At 46.4% G+C, this 18,627-nt stretch overlaps 1 protein-coding gene across 2 annotated transcripts in view; it reads left to right on the forward strand.

Moving 5' to 3' along the window:
- The window catches only part of LOC138513217 (phytanoyl-CoA dioxygenase, peroxisomal-like), a 157,797-nt gene that overhangs the window by 109,172 nt on the left and 29,998 nt on the right, over positions 1-18,627 (forward strand). For both annotated transcript variants that reach the window (XM_069627871.1, XM_069627872.1), the window contains one exon: positions 1,459-1,608. In XM_069627871.1, coding sequence (XP_069483972.1) covers positions 1,459-1,608 — 150 coding nt within the window. The remainder of the gene's footprint in view (positions 1-1,458; positions 1,609-18,627) is intronic.

Raw genomic sequence — 18,627 nt, forward strand, 5'->3', positions numbered from 1 at the left:
GATGTGGAAGAGCTGCGGAGATCTGTGCAATGGAGGAAGGATCAGCTGTGCCAAACGAAGGGAGGCACAGCAGCAAGGTGTTGAATGGCATCAATAGAACCCCAATTGCCAAATAGAAACGGCTCAGGAAAGTTGACAAAACTGTTACAAATTGTCCCGCCTCAACAGAGTGAAAAACACACTATTCAGAAGCACTGGGCAACTTCCCAAGATTCCTTAAATGGGAATAGACACACCTCCAAACCTCACGTGACAAAAACCTCATGTGACAAAACCAACGTAAGATGCGAGTTTCTGAAAGCAACTAGTGTCATTTCCATGGAAATCTCAGAGAGAGTCTATAACGTGAATAGAAGGGTCTGGCAGCCGTTCTGGTTGCATAATGCTGTCTAATCTGCACAAGCCTCCTCTTCCGAACGGGATATCGAGCAGAGGCAGATGAAGCCATTCTGGACAGCCTTGCAGGCGTGACAGTGCAGCACCACACTTTACGTGGAGCATGCCCTCTTTGCAATCCTCGAAAAACTCAAAAGCATGTTGACTACTTGGACATCATCAGGCTATGAGGTAATTTTCTCGAATCCCACGATAAAGGTAGTAAGGTGCAGAATTGTAAACCCAGCGACATATATAGCTGAACCAGTGGAAGAGGCAGACTATGTGCATGACATTACTACGTATATGGAACGATAGGAGGACATTCCGAAAGTGGGAGAGAATGCCCTTGAGAGGGGGAGGAGTATTTATATTGACGGATCCTCGACGGACACTTAAATACTAGACAGGATTTCATCAGAATATCAGCACTTCACTAAATGGGCTAATTATTAACTTGCTGAAGTTGAAAACCACTAAAACAGCCAATTTACCCATCAATATGGCAATTGTGGATTTCACATCTGCGTTCGATGCAGTAAACTGTACTATTCTCTGGCAGAAACTCCCTGATTGGGGTTTACCGGGTGTATTATTAAGTATTTTACTATATCTACGCATGGACACACACAGAGTGAGATTAAACACAAATGGTGATACTACCGGCAGGATTTCTACACATTGTGGACCGGCAGGGGTGCTTATTGGCACTGTGCCTATTGAATATTTACATCTCAGATATTGGGAATGCCATGCAACCAGAACCCCTCCCTGCCCTCCTACCACCACCCGATTATGCTATTTGCACCTGATGTGGCTGGTGTAACTTCAGCAAGTTAATAATTAGCCCATCAATATGGCCTTAGTGGATTTCACATCAGTGTTCGATATGGTAAACTGTACTATCCTCTTGCTTAAGCAATTCCACATAGCATATAACAAGAATTAAAAATAACACTGGAGTAGTTCACTAAAATGTTGTCCTTTGCTCTTCCTCTTCATGCTAGGCCAACATTTATTTCAGCCGAAGCCCATATAAGAAATGTAATGAAATATATATTGACATACTCCTATACTTCCTAGGGTGGTGTGAATGCATTGTACCATGGCGTGCGTGACTATGATCCAAGCCTTCCCAGGGTTCATCTTGTTATGGAGAAAGGCGACACTGTTTTCTTCCATCCGCTGCTTATCCATGGGTCTGGAATGAACAGGACTCCAGGGTTTCGAAAGGTACAGAATTATTATCATTAAAATGCTGCATGTCATCGCTCTGTAGAACAGTACCTTTTTTATCTAACGGATCACTGTTGTGTCCATATTTCACTGCTGTATTTTATTATGTGTTCTTTTCTATGGGGAGAAGAAAATCAACTAATATAAATATTCAAAAAACGTGTTTTATGAAAATGTTTGACCACAAGTCAATTATCACCCATGTACTCCAAATATAAACACTTCTTTTTTGACAACTGTTCCAGATGTTATGATAGAATATCTCAGTTTGCTCCAGTTCACATTTTTTATCATTCCAGGAATGTAATGCTTACAGATCAGCAAAACTCCTTAGAAATATGCATCTTTGAGCTGCTGGGGACATTTTACGGCCAGTGCATAAAATCTTGTATTCGTAATCACCCTTAAAATGTTGCAGGAGTGGTCTTGACACGTGGACTACACTACGCATTGAGATAATGTATGCTTGGTTAATGCACGGGACATTCTTATGCTTTGTCCCTCTGTATCCACTTTGTGATTGCGGATCTAAAAAAAAAAGAGAAAACATGTTGCAGGAGGCAGGTAGTGCTGGGCCTTTCATAGCATTGGATAGGATATGGTCCACGTAAACCCCTCCCCAAAACATACGTATTGATTTAATGGTTGGGTTTAGTAAGCCCATGTGGCCAGCCAGTCGCGTCAGAATGTGCAAGTGGATGAAGTAAGATGTGGGTGGTGGGAACCACAGAGGAGAGGGGGAGAAAAGGGGGAGAAAAGGAGGCAGCAATACAAAAGAATGTGATTATGATCATGTGGCGAACAAATGAGTCTTGAGAGCGTGCCTGAGTAGTGATGGTTCTGTTCCTGTAGTATCTGTAAAGGAAAGGTTTTCCTGAGGATGGGTCATTGGACTGCAAACCCTCATCTACCCACCCATCATGGAGAATCTTAGGACTGAAAAAGTGACTTAAAAATCATGAGTCCTTGTGGATGATGGATTTTGATCTAGTTGCTTAGGGATGCTGTCCCTCCAATATGTGGGGCCTTGTCAATGAGACTTTTAAAAGTATTTTTATTATCATTTTTCGGTGTAAGAATAGAAAGCACAGTAAATCTACAAAATTGCAACAAGTCTAACCCATGAAATAAGAGTGCAAAAGGGTCATGAATCTTAGATCAAATAACCTCTGATAACCAGTAGTTCTGAGATCACGTCACAGTTGCCAAATGTCCAGCAGAAAGAAGGATGTAGGCTAAAAAGAAAGAAAACATCCTAACAGTCCTAGATTTGAGCCTGTACACAGAATACTGTGCAGGGTTAGTCTAACAGAACCAGCGAGCAAACAAATATGTAGCCCCTGTTTCCGGCCCTGGTCCAAGCAAGGGTGTGCACCCCCCTCAGCCAGATCCACGGACAGTCCCATGGGAATCACCAACCCATCCCCCAGACCCGCTGTTAGGAATGATTGATCTTTACTGCACCTTTCCTTCCATATTTATTGAACCCCCAAACCTTTTGATTTGATTTTTGAATCTGATCTGTACTTTTTGCAGTGCAGTGACGCCTTAAGCTTCACTACACTGGTTTTTGCTCATATGTTATGGGAAAACTGATATGTCCTTCAGGCTGTCAGTACTGGGAAACCTTGTTTCCCTTAGTCGTGTTGCTATGTTACTACTTTTTGTTACTTTTGTATCACTTGTGGTAACCTTTTCATCACTGTACAATGCAGCTTACACTGCAGTACAATGGGGAACATTTTTGATTTGCCCTAGACAAACACTCAGAGGATTTTTGGTTACTCTAGGTGTGCTAAAAGGATAGGCTGGTGGCAGCAGTGACTTTTCCCCACTTTTTGGGGATTTTCGTTTTAGCTTTACCGTGTTTGGCTACTAACTGTGGCTACTGGTCAAACATGGCCGTGCCACGAGATTTGCCTGTTCTTTTGCCATCTTGTTCTTTAGCCGTCTTCCTTATAAAGACTTCCAGTGCCAGGGAAAGGAGGAGCTTTTGGCAGGCTACTGGAGGGCTGTGTGTGTTTGCTGGCAGGATGTGGGCTGGGTCTGTCTGATCCCAGTCCACAAACTGGTTTCGGTGTGTCCGAGTGGTATGCATGAATGTTTCCGTGTGTGTGGGCTAGTCCCGCTATTGGGAGTTTCAGCTCTTACCTGGCTTTTAGGATAAGAAGAGGACCCCTGCGCCCATTCTTCAGAGATCCTGGAGAAACCTGAAGGAGCCCAGAATCCTGTCCAGTTGCAAGACCTGCGAAGAAACCTGAGACCTGACTGACGGAGGCCTGGCAACCAACATCTGCTGCTGTCCTGGAGGAGTCCTGTCTTGCTCGTGATCTTTAGCAGTCCTGGGACGTAGCTGGGACCCTTGGAGTGGAGGGACCATCTGTTAGGGAGAATTCTCTCTTTAGGCTGAATTTCCTAACCTAGTGAGTCCCCCAGCAGCTTTGCTGGATTTCTGGAGTTTGTTTTTTCCTCCTGCCAAGAGTGAGACTCTTTCTCCCACTCTTGGACATGATTTATGGTGTTCCTTTGACTGGTAATGTGTTTTATGGGCTATGGGGTCCTTTACTCCATAGGGTCTCATGTGTTTTTACTATGTGTGTTACACAGCACCCTCCGTGCAGTAACACAGGGGTGTCATAGTGACACTCCACCATAGACTCCATACCCTGGGACTGACTACGGTCTCCCAGGGCATGTAAAGTCACCATTGGCTTTACTAGTCCCAAATTATTAACAGAAACCAGTACAAACCATCATATTGTGGAAGTACTGGTTGGGGCAATTCGATTGCCCTGGGGTCTGTTAGTCGAGGGGGCACGTCTCCGTTCCCCCTGATCGAGTTTTGGGTGGTGGCAGTGGAAACTACTTGTTATATTCGACCGCGAATATTTTCCTATGGGATTTTCCCATTGTTCGAGGCTACCAACTTTAATTATTTAATTCTCATAGCCTCGAACATACCGCCGGTTTATTTAATTAATATTAATTCGCCGGTTGGTATTTTTTGCCACGACTCGATTCTAAAATGGCGTTTGTGTTCTCTTCTGTGACTCCAACCCAAGTCGAGCCCTTTGTTCCACTTTTTGGCGGGCTTCTCCACTGAAGCCTCCAAAAGTGGTGCCACTCTGTCTGGGTACCACAGGGGCGTGGGAGGGGGTTTAGGCACCCTGGACTGATTTACCTTGGTAGCTCAAGTCGCACTCTTGTGTGATTGGCACAAGTGGTGAGCCAGCCGGCTCACCACTTAACATGTTTGATTGACAGCTAGGCTGAGTGAATGGGGCTCTGCTAGATAAAAGCAGGGCTTTGGGGACTGGAACTTCAGAAGTCGCCACAGGACCTGAGAATCTGACGAGGGAGAAGCTGAGCCGACCTACCACGACGACACCACCGGTGGAGCCCTGCGGAACCGACTCGCCACTTCCCGACGACAGAGATCTCCCGGCTGGAGAGGCTTCTTCCCCTGACTAGTGGGCACAACCAGTTTTACCTTCTTTCTTCGTACCCCAGACCGGTTTGTGGTCGAACTGCCCGTGCCAAGCACCCCGGCGGCCGGATAGCCACTCACCACTGAACCGCGAATCAACGGACCGCTCCTTGTACCTGAGAAACTCCGCGGCTGGTTTCTTCCCTGGCAGTGCAACAGACTCCTGTCTTCCTCCACAACGAGATCCTCTCTTCCCCCGGACGAAGCACCGACTTGCATCCGCTGCCAGCAACAACTGCCCCCGCTGATGTATTCTCACCACTTAAGGTACCGTGTCCGCCAGGCCTCCCTTTCTAAAGATTGCTACAAGGTAATAATAACCCCTTAACCTTCTGGACTGGGCTGGCCGCCTTGACCCTCTAACTGGTCCCTTTCTTTGGTCCAACTCCTTTTTGAACCATTACAAGACTTTTGTGCACTGCAACCGTGTGACCTTGGACACATTTCGTTTTGATCCTCTTAAAGTGGATCCGGCCTATTGAACTCTAACTTCACGGTTTTACTTTGCCTTCCTCTTGTGTTATGTTCTTGTAAAAGCGTTGGGATCTGTTTCAATTTATTCTCTGCTTTTCTCTCCCGTTTTAAAACGAATTATTAGAGTGCCATCTACGTTAAGCGCTCACCGCTGTCTGAAAATAAGTGGGGCTTTACTTAAGACTTGTCTAATATTCTTTTAAGGGAGTGTATATCTTATAGTGACCGTGTTTTTTAATTGCTTACTATTAGTGCCTGTGTATTTTTCTAGATGTGGTTTTAAATAAATAATTCTCTTTTACACCAAGCCCTGGTCAGTGTTTACTTGTTCTATTGTGTTCTCTTGACCTATTGTGAATACTCTGTATGCTGCCTAACTCTTCTTGAGGGAAGTCTGACTGCTCAGCCACAGCTACCAAGTGAATCTGTGTGGTACAGGCTGCTACCAAGTGGGTTTACTGCCAAACACCTGTAGTCTTAAATCTTTTGCAGTGGTCCCAGATGGAACTGCACAGGTTTCTGCCTAACACCATCCATTCCCGATGTCTGCTCATGCCCTACCAAAGGAAGCCTTCTGAAGTGCCCTGGAACCGTCCTGTGGCTGACGAGCTTTGTTTTTGGGCTGCCGGTGTCACCGTACCAAGTTTCGGCCTGACACTTGGGGGATCCTCAGCTTGCCCTACGAAACTACCTCCTGTGAAATGACGGCATCCTAGCATCGAGGGGACCCGTGATAGGAGGGAAAGTCTGACTGCAGCTGCTGAGTCAGTTTGTGTCGTCCTGCTATGGTGACCCTAAGAGCAGACCCTTCCTTCTCTAGTTTTAGAAATAAATCACAAAGTTTGCTCCTTGCCTGAGATTCATAACTTTCATCAGGATGTCATTACTATCTCAACTCAATATAATATATTATCCGTAGAGCCTTGTAATTTGTGATGTAAACTCCTCTGTATAATAACGTCAAATTCTTGTTGTAAACTTTTATCATGCAATTGTTTCATCCTGTACTGCCTCTATGACCTGTAACACGTATTCTAAGCAAAAACAAAGAGGTGATGGCTGGAAGGTTTAGAATTAATCTTAACCACTGGCATTGCTCTGTGCAACCCTCCAGACCATCTTTCTTCGCCTGCCAAGCCATTACAGAAGGGGAAAGACCATATGCAAATCAGACTTGGCCCCACCCCAAAAGGGGCAGTCCAGCCCGAACTGCTAGGTCACATCCCTTCTGCACGAGACCACAAGCATCCCCAAACATGTTTCGGCCTTTTTGGGCCTCATCAGTGAGGAGTAGCTTGGGTCTCTAGGCCCAGCAGCCACGGGACCCACGTCTGGGCATACCCTTCCCACTTGGGGTGACATAGCAAAAACAAAGAGGTGATGGCTGGAAGGTTTAGAATTAATCTTAACCACTGGCGTTGCTCTGGGCAACCCTTCAGACCATCGTTCTTCGCCTGCCAAGCCATTACAGAAGGGGAAGACCATATGCAAATCAGACTTGGCCCCACCCCAAAAGGGGCAGTCCAGCCCGAACTGCTAGGTCACATCCCTTCTGCACGAGACCACAAGCATCCCCAAACATGTTTCGGCTTTTTTGGGCCTCATCAGTGAGGAGTAGCTTGGGTCTCTAGGCCCAGCAGGCACGGGACCCACGTCTGGGCATACCCGTCCCACTTGGGGTGACATAGCAAAAACAAAGAGGTGATGGCTGGAAGGTTTAGAATTAATCTTAACCACTGGCGTTGCTCTGGGCAACCCTCCAGACCATTGTTCTTCGCCTGCCAAGCCATTACAGAAGGGGAAATACCATATACAAATCAGACTTGGCCCCACCCCAAAAGGGGCAGTCCAGCCCGAACTGCTCTGCACGAGACCACAAGCATCCCCAAACATGTTTCGGCCTTTTTGGGCTTCATCAGTGAGGAGTAGCTTGGGTCTCTAGGCCCAGCAGGCACGGGACCCACGTCTGGGCATACCCGTCCCACTTGGGGTGACATAGCAAAAACGAAGAGGTGATGGCTGGAAGGTTTAGAATTAATCTTAACCACCACGTATTCTAAGCAACTTGTAACGCGCCCAGACACCTTTGGGTTTGGAGCGCTATATAAATAAATAAATAAACAAACAAACCTGAATTATTGGGCAAAAGGGCTGGACAATTTAAGATGGGAATCATCTCTGTGGACCATAAGTGCATAATACTTGTCTAACCTTTCCTTTGCATGAGTTCTGATATGTATTATGCCCTATAACAAAGTGAATGTATATATGTATTTAGTTTGATAGTGTTGTGTGAAAGGGTTACCTGCCAGTAGTCATTTTTCTGTAGTGTGTTTTGGCCATAAATAAATAATTGAATTTGTCTAAGTGTAATCTGTGATTCCCATTGTGTGACCTCATTGTGGACCCCTTACAAGCCCACCACCTCTGAAGAACTTAGCCTAGACCGCCTGTTACTGCTACCTAAACTGCTTTGGCTACAGCTTCCCAGAGTTGTTCCTGTCACAATATAGGTTGGCCGTCTATACATCTGTCCCCCAGAACAGAGAAAGAAAAATCAGTCCTAACACCCACCGGTCAGGGAGTGGCAGTGCACTTCAAAATAAAAACAGGAGATGGGGTACACTCATTCTTAGATCACTAATGGACACAAGACGCTAGAGTGAATTGTACACGTAGTCCCAACAGGGACCCTGCTTTATTTATAAAACACAATTCCCTTTTACCGTCCCTAGGATTCCCCTAGCGTGAGCACCAACTAACTGGTGCCCTGCTACGTCGGCTCACCCTTTGTTCAAGGGGTCTCAGGGACCCTTAGGGTGACTGGCACAACAGACCCCCCTACTTGCCAAACTTGGGTACCACCCACATGGAGTGTGAGGCCAGAGGATGGCCTCTGTGGGTGCTCCCATCTCACTAGACAGCCTGAGGCAGGCCGCCACACTAACCCACTATCTCACGCTAGGGTATCCTCCCTCACCCGCTTTCTTAAAAGAATGGCCATATATGTATATTTAACTTCCAACCCATACTTAACTTTTAAATCTTAACATACCCCCTAATACTTACCCCATTTCTACACTTCCCCTACTTAACAATTATCCTACATAACTGTAATTAAATATATACCTATAACTACCCATACATGTATACATTAACATACAATATATATATATATATACTACGTATAAATACTATGTCACAATGGGGTGACTGCTGCATTCATGTCACCCCCTTCACAGTACTTTCATGGGTCTGTCTTTGGTGGTGCTAGCCAACTGCTTTGTGACTGCAAAGTTGGTTAACGAAACAGCTGGCTGTCGCATGGTTGGAAGGTGACTTGCTGGTGGCTTGTCCCCTTCAGATGAATGATGGGGCTTGGCCCCTCTTTTTTCTTCAGGGTGGCCCCCGTCCACCACGTGGGGCCACCTGCACTCACCATGCAGCCGCCACTCTTTTTTTTTTATTGTCCTGGACCGGGCGGCCCCCTGCGTGAGTAGGGGACCGCCCATTCTCACTGCTGCTGACTTGAGCAATTTTCGGGGTGGGCCCCGTTGGCTGGGGGACTGCCAGTGCCTCCAGCTTGATTTCGGGCAGCATCCCGTTGTCACCGGGATGCCGCCCCCCTGACCAATGCGCTCCTGTGTGTCATGAGTGCCTGTGCGGCACAGTTCAGGCACGTCATCTGGTCCTGCTACAGCGTCTTTGGAAGGCGTTAACAGTGGTCTAGTTGTTACTCGTTGGCTCCACAGCACTCCTGCGGAATGACATCCAGACTCTTGTTTTCCTTCCGATGTTGGAAGAGGATCGCCGCGTCGCAACTGTCCTCGTGAGTTTCCACAATTCTCGTTTCTTGCTCTGCTTGCCTCTTTGATCTTCTTGTTTCTTGTTTCTTTGTTCCTTCATAGTACACCCAACCGGTGTCCAGTCAACTCGTCGAAAAAAAACTGGTCGACTGCAATTTGGTCGAAAACCAAATGGTCGAATTTTTTATTTATTTATATATTTATTTTTCGGGTTTTCGTTTAGTTAAAAAAGGGGTTTTTAGAGAAAAAAAAGGGGGTTGGGGGGACCCCCCCCAAAAAAAAAAAAAGGGTTAAAATAAAAAAAAAATTCGACCATTTGGTTTTCGACCAAATTGGTTCGACCATTTGTCTGGTCGACCAATTTTTTTCGACGAAATGTCTGGCAACCCACCCAGCCTACTGCTTCCTGATGCTGTATTCTCGCATTTGATTGTACTTTCACGTTCCTTTTGCAATCTGCATTCTGCATCCTAATATCTGCTTGTGCTGGTTTACTTTGCGATTGGAGTTTCTTCTGCTGATATCCTGCTGCCTAAAAGTGTTGTTGGATTCCATTTTTACATCACAGGGGAGTTTTATTCCCTGGAGGGTTTCCCCTCTGTGTTCAGCGGTCTGTGCTCAGAAGCAGCCTTCCTGGAAACCCTGTCTAATAACTGGGGTGACAGCCTGGCTTCTTCTGTAGACAGAAGTTTTCTCTTCGATACCCGTAGTCGGCGGCAGTCTCAGGTAAGGCAGGAGTGCTGAAGCAAAACTGATACTGACACTCTGGGCATTTTGGGTTGAGGCGGCATTCCCATAACAATGGGAACGCCGCTGCGTTCCTGCATCTTGGTTGATCTTCTGGGCCACCCACCCCCTCTGAAATGTGTCATGAGACGCATGCAGCTGCTCCACTGGCCGTCAGAGTTTTCCTTCACCCGGGACACTCAACAAAGCGGCAAGAGAGTTCCTCCTCCTTACCAGGGTTGGCTGGTAAGGGCAATCTGAGGCTTGTTCTACATTGCTCTACTCTCCTGGGTGGAGCAGGCTTCTCTGCTCTTCATCTTGACGGCTGCGCCTAGCATGCGTAGTCCACAAAATTTCTTTTGGAAGGGCCCGCCTGGCTATCCATGAGATGCGCCATCAGGGACTTGGCTGGGGAGCCTGGTCTGGGCTGCCCCCACACGCTGCCTGGAATGTTCTTCTTTGGCCCAGGCAGCACCTGTCACGCTACCTGGTCCCTTGATACTGCAGGTCCATCCAGTCTGGCCCCTGGGTTGGCCAACCGCTGCCAAGGCCCCTGGCTAGCCGAGGTGCCCCTTTGCATCAGCAGCTTGACCCCCTAGAACGCTCTCCCCCACCCGCCGCACAGTGCCACTTATGGAAGATAGGAACTGGGGGCTGATCGAGGCAGCAAGCAGCCCCCCTGTAAGTCTCTTCTTCTTTCCTCCCTTCATCTGTTTTTTCTCAACTGTCCCTTTTTTAAATCCTACTAGGGGACAAGCACATAGCCTCTACTAGCCGGGTTACAAATAACTAGGTTCAAGCAGTTTTAACTTGGACTACAGCCGACGCCTGTAGAGTCTAGAAGGATCAAATGACATAATATAATGCTCTCTTGTAAATTCCAGTAGTGAGCACTTTACATAGTACATGTACCCAAGATGCCACATAGTGACTCTTAACAGGCTATCAAAAATCAATAAAAGCGAGCACTGACCGGATGACTTGCGACAACACAGAAAATGTGAATATCTCCCAAAGGATGTCAGACCCCCAGGAAAACAGCAGGAGGGTTATGTACCCAAAAGGAAAACACTCAAGTGAAAACTTCCCCGGTGAAGAAAAACCCTTGATGGCTGGATTGTGGTGTAGACACTCAGCTGAATGTTGAACTGCATAGCTGGAGCAGGTAAGCCCAGCGGAACAGCACGAGTGTAACATATGAAGGACAGAAGGCATCAACAAGCTTAGGAAAGAGCAAGGTAAGGAGAAACAGCGAGGACGGAATAGGGGCAGACAGAAATGAAAAGCTCATCAGAGCACAACGACGCACAGCTGTGACTGGCTGTCTGCAATATTTTCCTTGTGGATGAATGTAGCGTTCAGTTTCCTGAACGCATCGAAGTACGAAGGCGCCATCTTGGAAACAACTGAAACAGTGCCTATTCCACCTTGTGACAGAACATGTGAGTGCCATCTTGGGAAGGCCAAGAGGGCACATATCAAAGCTCTCTTCCCACGCTGCCATAACGACCAAGGGTGCCGTCGTTTCCTGACACAGGCTCACATCATCTGTGTTGATCTTTCATTGGCAATAGTTTATCTTCCACTGGCGGGAGACATACAGATGTTTGGAAACAATTGCGCCTACTGCGAATTTTGGATTGAAAAGGTTAGTTGTGGCTAGGTACGTGGTCTATTTCAGAAAGATTCAGAACATTTTGGAGCTTCAGCAAACTCATTGATAAAAAATACTTCTCTTCACTTTAACACCCTAAAAGTTACCACAGATACAGTTCTTTTAATTTGAGAATTAAACTTTACCACCAATGAAACAATATTTAACCTGGCAGAAGCAGATAAAAGAACAAAAACAGAAATGAAAATACCCAAAGAATGTTTTGGGATTTGGCATTAATGCAAACATTTTTGCAATGAGCATGACTAGAGAAAGAAGAAAAATAGCAAAATAAACTCCCAAAGAAGCTACATGTATACTGAAAATGTTCAAAGTGGAAAAAGTGTACCTAGAAACTTTGGACCATACAATAAGACAAAGAGATGAAACCTCTAGCTAGACAACCTACAAAGTTCTCAAAAACTGATAAGAAATATTAGACATGGTAATAAAGTTTGGCATATTAAAAACGTGTGAAATGCAAATCATTCCAAGGACGGAAGATGGCACTGATGTGTGCCTATCATCATGTTCAAGTGGCAATAACGGCATTTCATGCAGCACTTTGTCATCCAACTGCGACAAAGCATGTTGAGAACCATTTGCCACATGTTTGAATACTTGTACTAGGTTCCACTATGGGGGGCTTCCAGCACACCACTTATTGTGGAGGGTGGGGCAGCATCTCCGTACATACCTCTCAACCATTTCTGTTACAAAGGCGGGTGAAATCACCAGATTTTGTTTTTGGCGAGTGAGACGCCCATTGGAATTAATGGGCGTGCAGGAGGCTTGGCAGGTGAGTCAGCCCTTTACAGGGCAGGTGACACCCGCCAAAAGCGTGTGAGTTGAGAGCTATGTCCGTAGACAACCACGGCAGAATTGATGCGGAAGCTGGCAGCGGCGTAACAAGCTGGGTCCCTTCCTTGAATCAGATGCGTCACGCCTAGCGGATTCAGTGATGGGAGACACAGCTCAATGAGACACACATCAACGTGTTCTCGCAGACATTACTCCAGGTAACGTTTGTTCTGAAGAGCTGTTAAGTTATTAGGTAATTTGTGGGATTTCTTTTATTGCTGTGTCCTTTTCTTCCTGATATCTGATAAAGGTCATCCTGGGAAACCCATCCACCAGGCTCCATGCAAACCTGGCCCTGTATCCCGGGAACCCTTTCCAGGATACTTCCTATATTTTTTGCTTAACACCATATCGTTAACACAGAATTTCCAGTACCTTCAAGGCTGACTTCCTGGGGGCCCTAGGTAACATAGTGTTCAAAGTGTCAGGTTTGGCATCTCCTTGTGTCTAATCCTTTCTTTGTTTTCCCCTTTCGCTCTCGGAAAGTAATCATACTACTGAGAGGGCGTGTCCAGTAGCCTTCCTGCCTCCAGGAAACATTTGCACAGTAGTTTCATTATTGTTTGTAGAACTATACCTTTGCGGTTGGTGTGTACATTACTTTGTGGTTCCTGAGAGACCTGCCAAGCTGTCCTCGTTGTGACAGAATGTTTGTAATGTATTTGTTTCAGTGCTTTTCATGGAACGTTTATGTGGCTAGAAAACATTAAAGAAAAGTCAAAGAAAAATAATCATTAATCAGATGTTTGATGGAACCGGAGAGCTGCAACGCGGAGCGGACCCACTCCCTAGAAAGACACCATAGGCTGCAAAGCGACGAACAGCAAAGCCAAGTCTCCAAGTGCTGCTGGACCCTCACAGAAGAGCACCGTTCCCGGGAGACGCAAACCAAGAGAAAAGGTACGCTGGCATACCGAGAAGGGCTGGAGGTCTGGGGAAGCAGAGCGAGAAGTCCGGAAAGCATGTGAGAAGGGTCGGGACCCTGAAAGCAGCAGAGTAGTCTGGGACACGAACACCCACAAGAAACAAAACGAAAGGGACACATGTACTTGGCAGGAGAGCAAACCAAGTTGTGGTGTTGCCGCATTGCGAGTCTGGGTCTTCACCCCCACATGAGGATCAAATAAGAGGGTTTGGGACCCTACAAAAAATAAATACTGTCCAAAAGGAAGTATGTTTGTCAAGAGAATAAATCAGCGTTTTGTGATGCAGCTTTGCAAGTCTCGGACCTGCTCCCACATGAAGACCTGAGAATAAGGGTCTGAAAAACCTGTTCACTACTGAACAGGAGAAGATAAGATACTAATCAGAACCCATTAGAAGCCTGGGGAAAGGAGCCAAACCCTGGTAACTGGAATATCGTGTGCTAAGAAACTGAATATTTGTTTTCCTTTGAACACTTGAGACTTTGAGAACTTTGAAGTACCAAGAACTGTCACTTTGTTTACTTTGGTGTTTTTGAGTCCTTGCGCGTAAGTCATTAGTGTCAGGGTCAGAAGTAGGGTTTGGAGACATGACCGTGATGGACTATTTTCATTTGGAAATTCGGACAGTTATCCTTAGTTTCTTTGAGGCAGGGAAACCACTTTTAGTTTTAGGGATAGTAAAGGCCTTTCTCCAATCCCTTTACTTTAATGAATATAGGTTTATAGCCAAAACAATGCAACACTTGTGTCTAAGCCTTACTCCTGCACCCTCACACAGCACTTAAAGCATCACAATCCCAAAAGAGGCCATGCTAACACCATTAAACAGAAAACACGATTGTGCTAACATCTGACACAGTACACAAATAATGTAATTAAGCAAAGAAAGATATATCAGCTTGGGGACTTTTCTTTGGTAGGTGGAAATTCCACATGTTTTGAATATTGGGCGTGGAGGCATAGTAGCTAGTGATGGGTTATCAGTTCTTCTATGAACCAGCTGTTGTGAGCTTTTTTTATTGTTCTTAAGGAGGCAATATTATTAATTATGGCACGGATGTGCCTCTTGAGAGAAGACAGAAGGGCGAGTGCTGTGGATGCATGGGGCAGTGCAAGGCATTTACCTCAGTGATTCCTTGAGGTCTTTATTTTGTAATGGAGAGCAGTGCGAAAGGTGATGATTTCTCAATGTCAAAACCTAGACAGTTCTTACCACAACCCCTCTTTAGCCAGGAGCTAATTTGCAACCAGACTTTCCTCACAAGAGCGCAGTCTGAAGGAGTACAAAAAACACCTGACAGACCAGGGGCTTGAGTGAAAAGGCAGGAGCAGCAGCAACAGAGCTAGAGGAAACAACAACAGCAGTTCAGTACTTTGATCGAAGATACCAGCCCTGGCAGCCATCACCCCTATTTCCCACTCTTACCTGCTCCGTGAAGAATAAGACCCGAAACCTACTTGGCCACACAGGATGAAGTAGAATGAAGACAAGGTAACGAAATTCCAGAAGAAGTCCTGCGATCCCAATAGAACAATTCCACGACAGTCCATTATCGTTCTGCACAGCGCCCCGGTGTTAGTGGGAGGAGCGACCAATGAAGAAAACAGGAGAGCGTCCACAATAGTCACCCTTATGTCCAAAAAGAATGATCCTTGGAATTCAGCAAAGCGTCCCAATTAGTAGGTAAGTGAGTCCGTGTATGGGGGTGTGGAGGAGGGGTAAAAGCAAGGATAGGAGGCGAAGGAAATGAGATTGAAAGAGAGGAAATAAAGGTAGGCAAAAAAGGGGTCCAATCGGAAATCAGGAAGTACTTTACCAAGTTTCAGGAGCGATCAAACCAGGTTGCAGGGATCCGAGATAGCAACGTAACCAGACACTAAGCAAAAGGAAATCCGAGTAAACGTATGCAGCGTCAGGGGTATCGGGAATCAATCCAAAGGAACCAGGCACCAGAAATCAAGGGCAATCCAAAAGAGTAGCCCGTAGTAGCAGGTCAAGAAGTCAAAGACAGGATTCAAGACGAAGGAATATCAGGATACAAACGCTACGAAACTGGTAATAATACTCAGTTAAGGAGCACCCGATCCGTGTGAGATGCTGGAATAAGTAGACTATCCGCGTACGGATGCGACAAAACGGTCCGTGCGTGTCACGTGACCACAGTGTCCGATTCGGGCACAAACGCAGAATGTTGGACGCTGTAGTCCGCACGGAACCGCCGCGCTTTCGGTGTTAACCAAGACGCCAAGGGATTTTCCAGGTGGCCGTATATGGGGTCGGATCACGACACTCAATGAGGTTAATACTTGTATACGGCTTATCGTTTGGAAGTGGTGACCAGACAGGACTAAAAGGCTAACTGATGAGCATTTAGCTCTGAGTGATTCCTTGAGATCTTATTTATTTATATACAGGAAGGAACAATGATCTTTTGAACACAGAAATAAGATTTGATGGGAAGCAGTCAGCCTTTTACAATGGGGTGAGTTTGAGTGACATTCTGACTAGGTTGTGGAGGTGAGTGTATGTAACAGTCACCGGGGTCAATAAATGGGTGGATTTATAAAGATTAAGGACAATCAACATTACACATTTTTAAGTGTAGAAGGTGGTAAGGCCAGCTGTGTTTGGGGTGTGACTATGGTGGAGGCAGAGAAAGTGAGGGACAGGGGCAGGTTGGAGGCAAGGGGAAAATGTTAGCTAGAAAGCAGATGTGAGGTAGGTTAAGAGGGTAGCTTGGAGGCGAAGAGATAGGCTTTTAGTTTGGTTTTGAAAGAACATGGTTGTGTGAACTGGTCCAGGGGAAGACCATTCCATGCAAGTGCAGCAAGAAAAGAAAGAGCAGGGAAGACTAGGTGCCACAAGGGTAGTCGAGGAGGTAGAGCAGAGATTAGGAGAAGGCTTGTAGAGTTGGACAGAGGAGGATTGATATAGTGGTGCCCTACCGTGGATAGCTTTGTCAATCGGGAGAAGACCTTTTAATCTGGCCCCGTTTTGCATCGTCAGCGAGGGAACAGGAAGCACAGTTGAGGAGACCAAAGAGGATTCTGGCACAGTAGTCCAGTTTAGAGACAATAAGAGCGGTTAAGAGACGCTTGGCAGTGTTGAAAGGAAGGTGATGCCTAATTTTTCTAATATTCAGGAGATATTAAGTGTTACTCACCGGAGTGACTAACGTATTCCTAGTCCATAATCCCCTTTCCTCCATCCTGTATGGGCGTCCCTCGCTAGGGACAGGAACTGAACCCTTTTCACCAGAAAAATAACACTTTCACTTATACTAGCACGGGGGTGCAGTCCTGGGAGCATGCCATCCATTAACCCCACCCACCGGTGCAACACCTCAGTCCCCTGTGATGTGCCTGCTGTATTAAACTGCTCAACATCTCTGCTCTTTATTAGGGGGAAAGACGGTGGGACGTATGGCGGAAAGAGGAATATGGACTAGGACTGAGGGGTGGCAGCAGGGTTACCGGAGCACATGCTCCCAGGGCCACACGCGTATACATTCAAAGGGAAAGTGTTATTTTCCTGCTGAAAAAGGTTCCCTTCCCGTCCCTAGCGAGGGACGCCCATACAGGATGGAGCAAAGGGAATGGGACGTAGGAGTATGTGGTGAGCCACCATTGCAGAGTAAAGGAGAGTGGCTCGTAGGAACACGATAGGCACAACTTTAATCATCAGCGAGTGCAAAGCCATCCAATGTTTAATGGCAGGGAGACAGTTGGACATTTTGATAGAGAGATCAGAGGAGAGGAAACCAGATGATTTGAGTGTCATCCGCAAAGAGTTGGTACGAGAACCCAAAGGAGGAGATGAATGCCCCAACAGCAGAGGTGTAGCGTGTAAAGAGGAGGGGACCCAAGACAGAGCCATGTAGAACACCAACAGTTAAGGAAATTAGTCAAGAGGTGTTGTTCCAGGAGACAGAATTGGCGAGATGCCAGGTAGGAGTTGATGGTTGTCGGTTTAGGAGTGAGAATAGGGGGCGCTATAGCCGGTGAGGATGGTTGGAGGGTGAGGTAGAATTCCATTTTTGTTCCATCAAGAGAGGACTTGTGAGAGTTTAGGGCAGAGAAGTAGAGTTGCAGGTCCTCATACACCTCCATTTGCACAGAAGTCGATGCATGTCTGTGCGCAGACAGCATACGAAGGTGAGCCATGATTGAGAATGCTGAGACTTAGTGGTGAAAGTTAGCAGTGGGAAGTGTGAGAAACTTGAAGGTGTCTCACCGCTAGTCCCCGGGGATCTGTCATACAGGTGGCCAGACCATGGCCATCGCTTTTGGATCCAGTTCCTGGGGGTGGACGGTGCGGGAGGATCACCTGGGTGAGGGGTCTTCGGGGAGTGGAAGTGGGACACCGGATGGCAATACGCAGTATCCCCTTCCCTATAAGACCTTTACCCAATCCTACCAGGTAGGATACTTAGGAACCTAAAACTCCCTCTCTCCGCCCACCCTTTTCCAACAAAAACACTTTCTTCTGGACAGCTCATTGTGAGAGAAAACGGACTAACACCAGAGCTGTTTACCTGACATGTCCCAATACAATGGTCAGGCAGAGTCGGGTAATTACTGATCATTACACACACACACACACCTGACTTCCATCACACTTCCTCACACGGATAAAAGATGACAGTTTAATACAAGCAAAATGACGGCAAGCCCGAAGAGGGTTGCAAGCAGGGAAGTGCCCTTGACTTTTTCAGAGAAAGACTGTTAGTTTCATGAGCCTTCTAGAATAAGAAACGTAAGACCTGAAATCAAAGCTGAAACAGGTCAAGCAAAACCCTGGGCACATTTGAAAGTCTTCGATAGTAAGAATATAAAGAAAGTAAATGAAGTTGGTCTGAGCCCGTCGGAGGGAGCCTAATTGTGTTAAAATGGATCTGAGCCCGGTTGAGGGGGATCCGGGGTGAACCGTGAGTCCCCCGAGAAAGAATATTGTTCCAACATTGTATAAAGAGTATCTGAGCCCGGCTGAAGGAGGTCCAGGGGGGTAGGGGGATGGTAAATCGCCTAAGAAAGTGAATACTTGTGAAATCAAAGGGGAAAATCACTTTAGTTTATTTGATG

This window comes from Ambystoma mexicanum, chromosome 12 (genome assembly GCF_040938575.1).
Source record: "Ambystoma mexicanum isolate Mex_15411 chromosome 12, UKY_AmexF1_1, whole genome shotgun sequence".
Classification (NCBI taxonomy): domain Eukaryota; kingdom Metazoa; phylum Chordata; class Amphibia; order Caudata; family Ambystomatidae; genus Ambystoma; species Ambystoma mexicanum.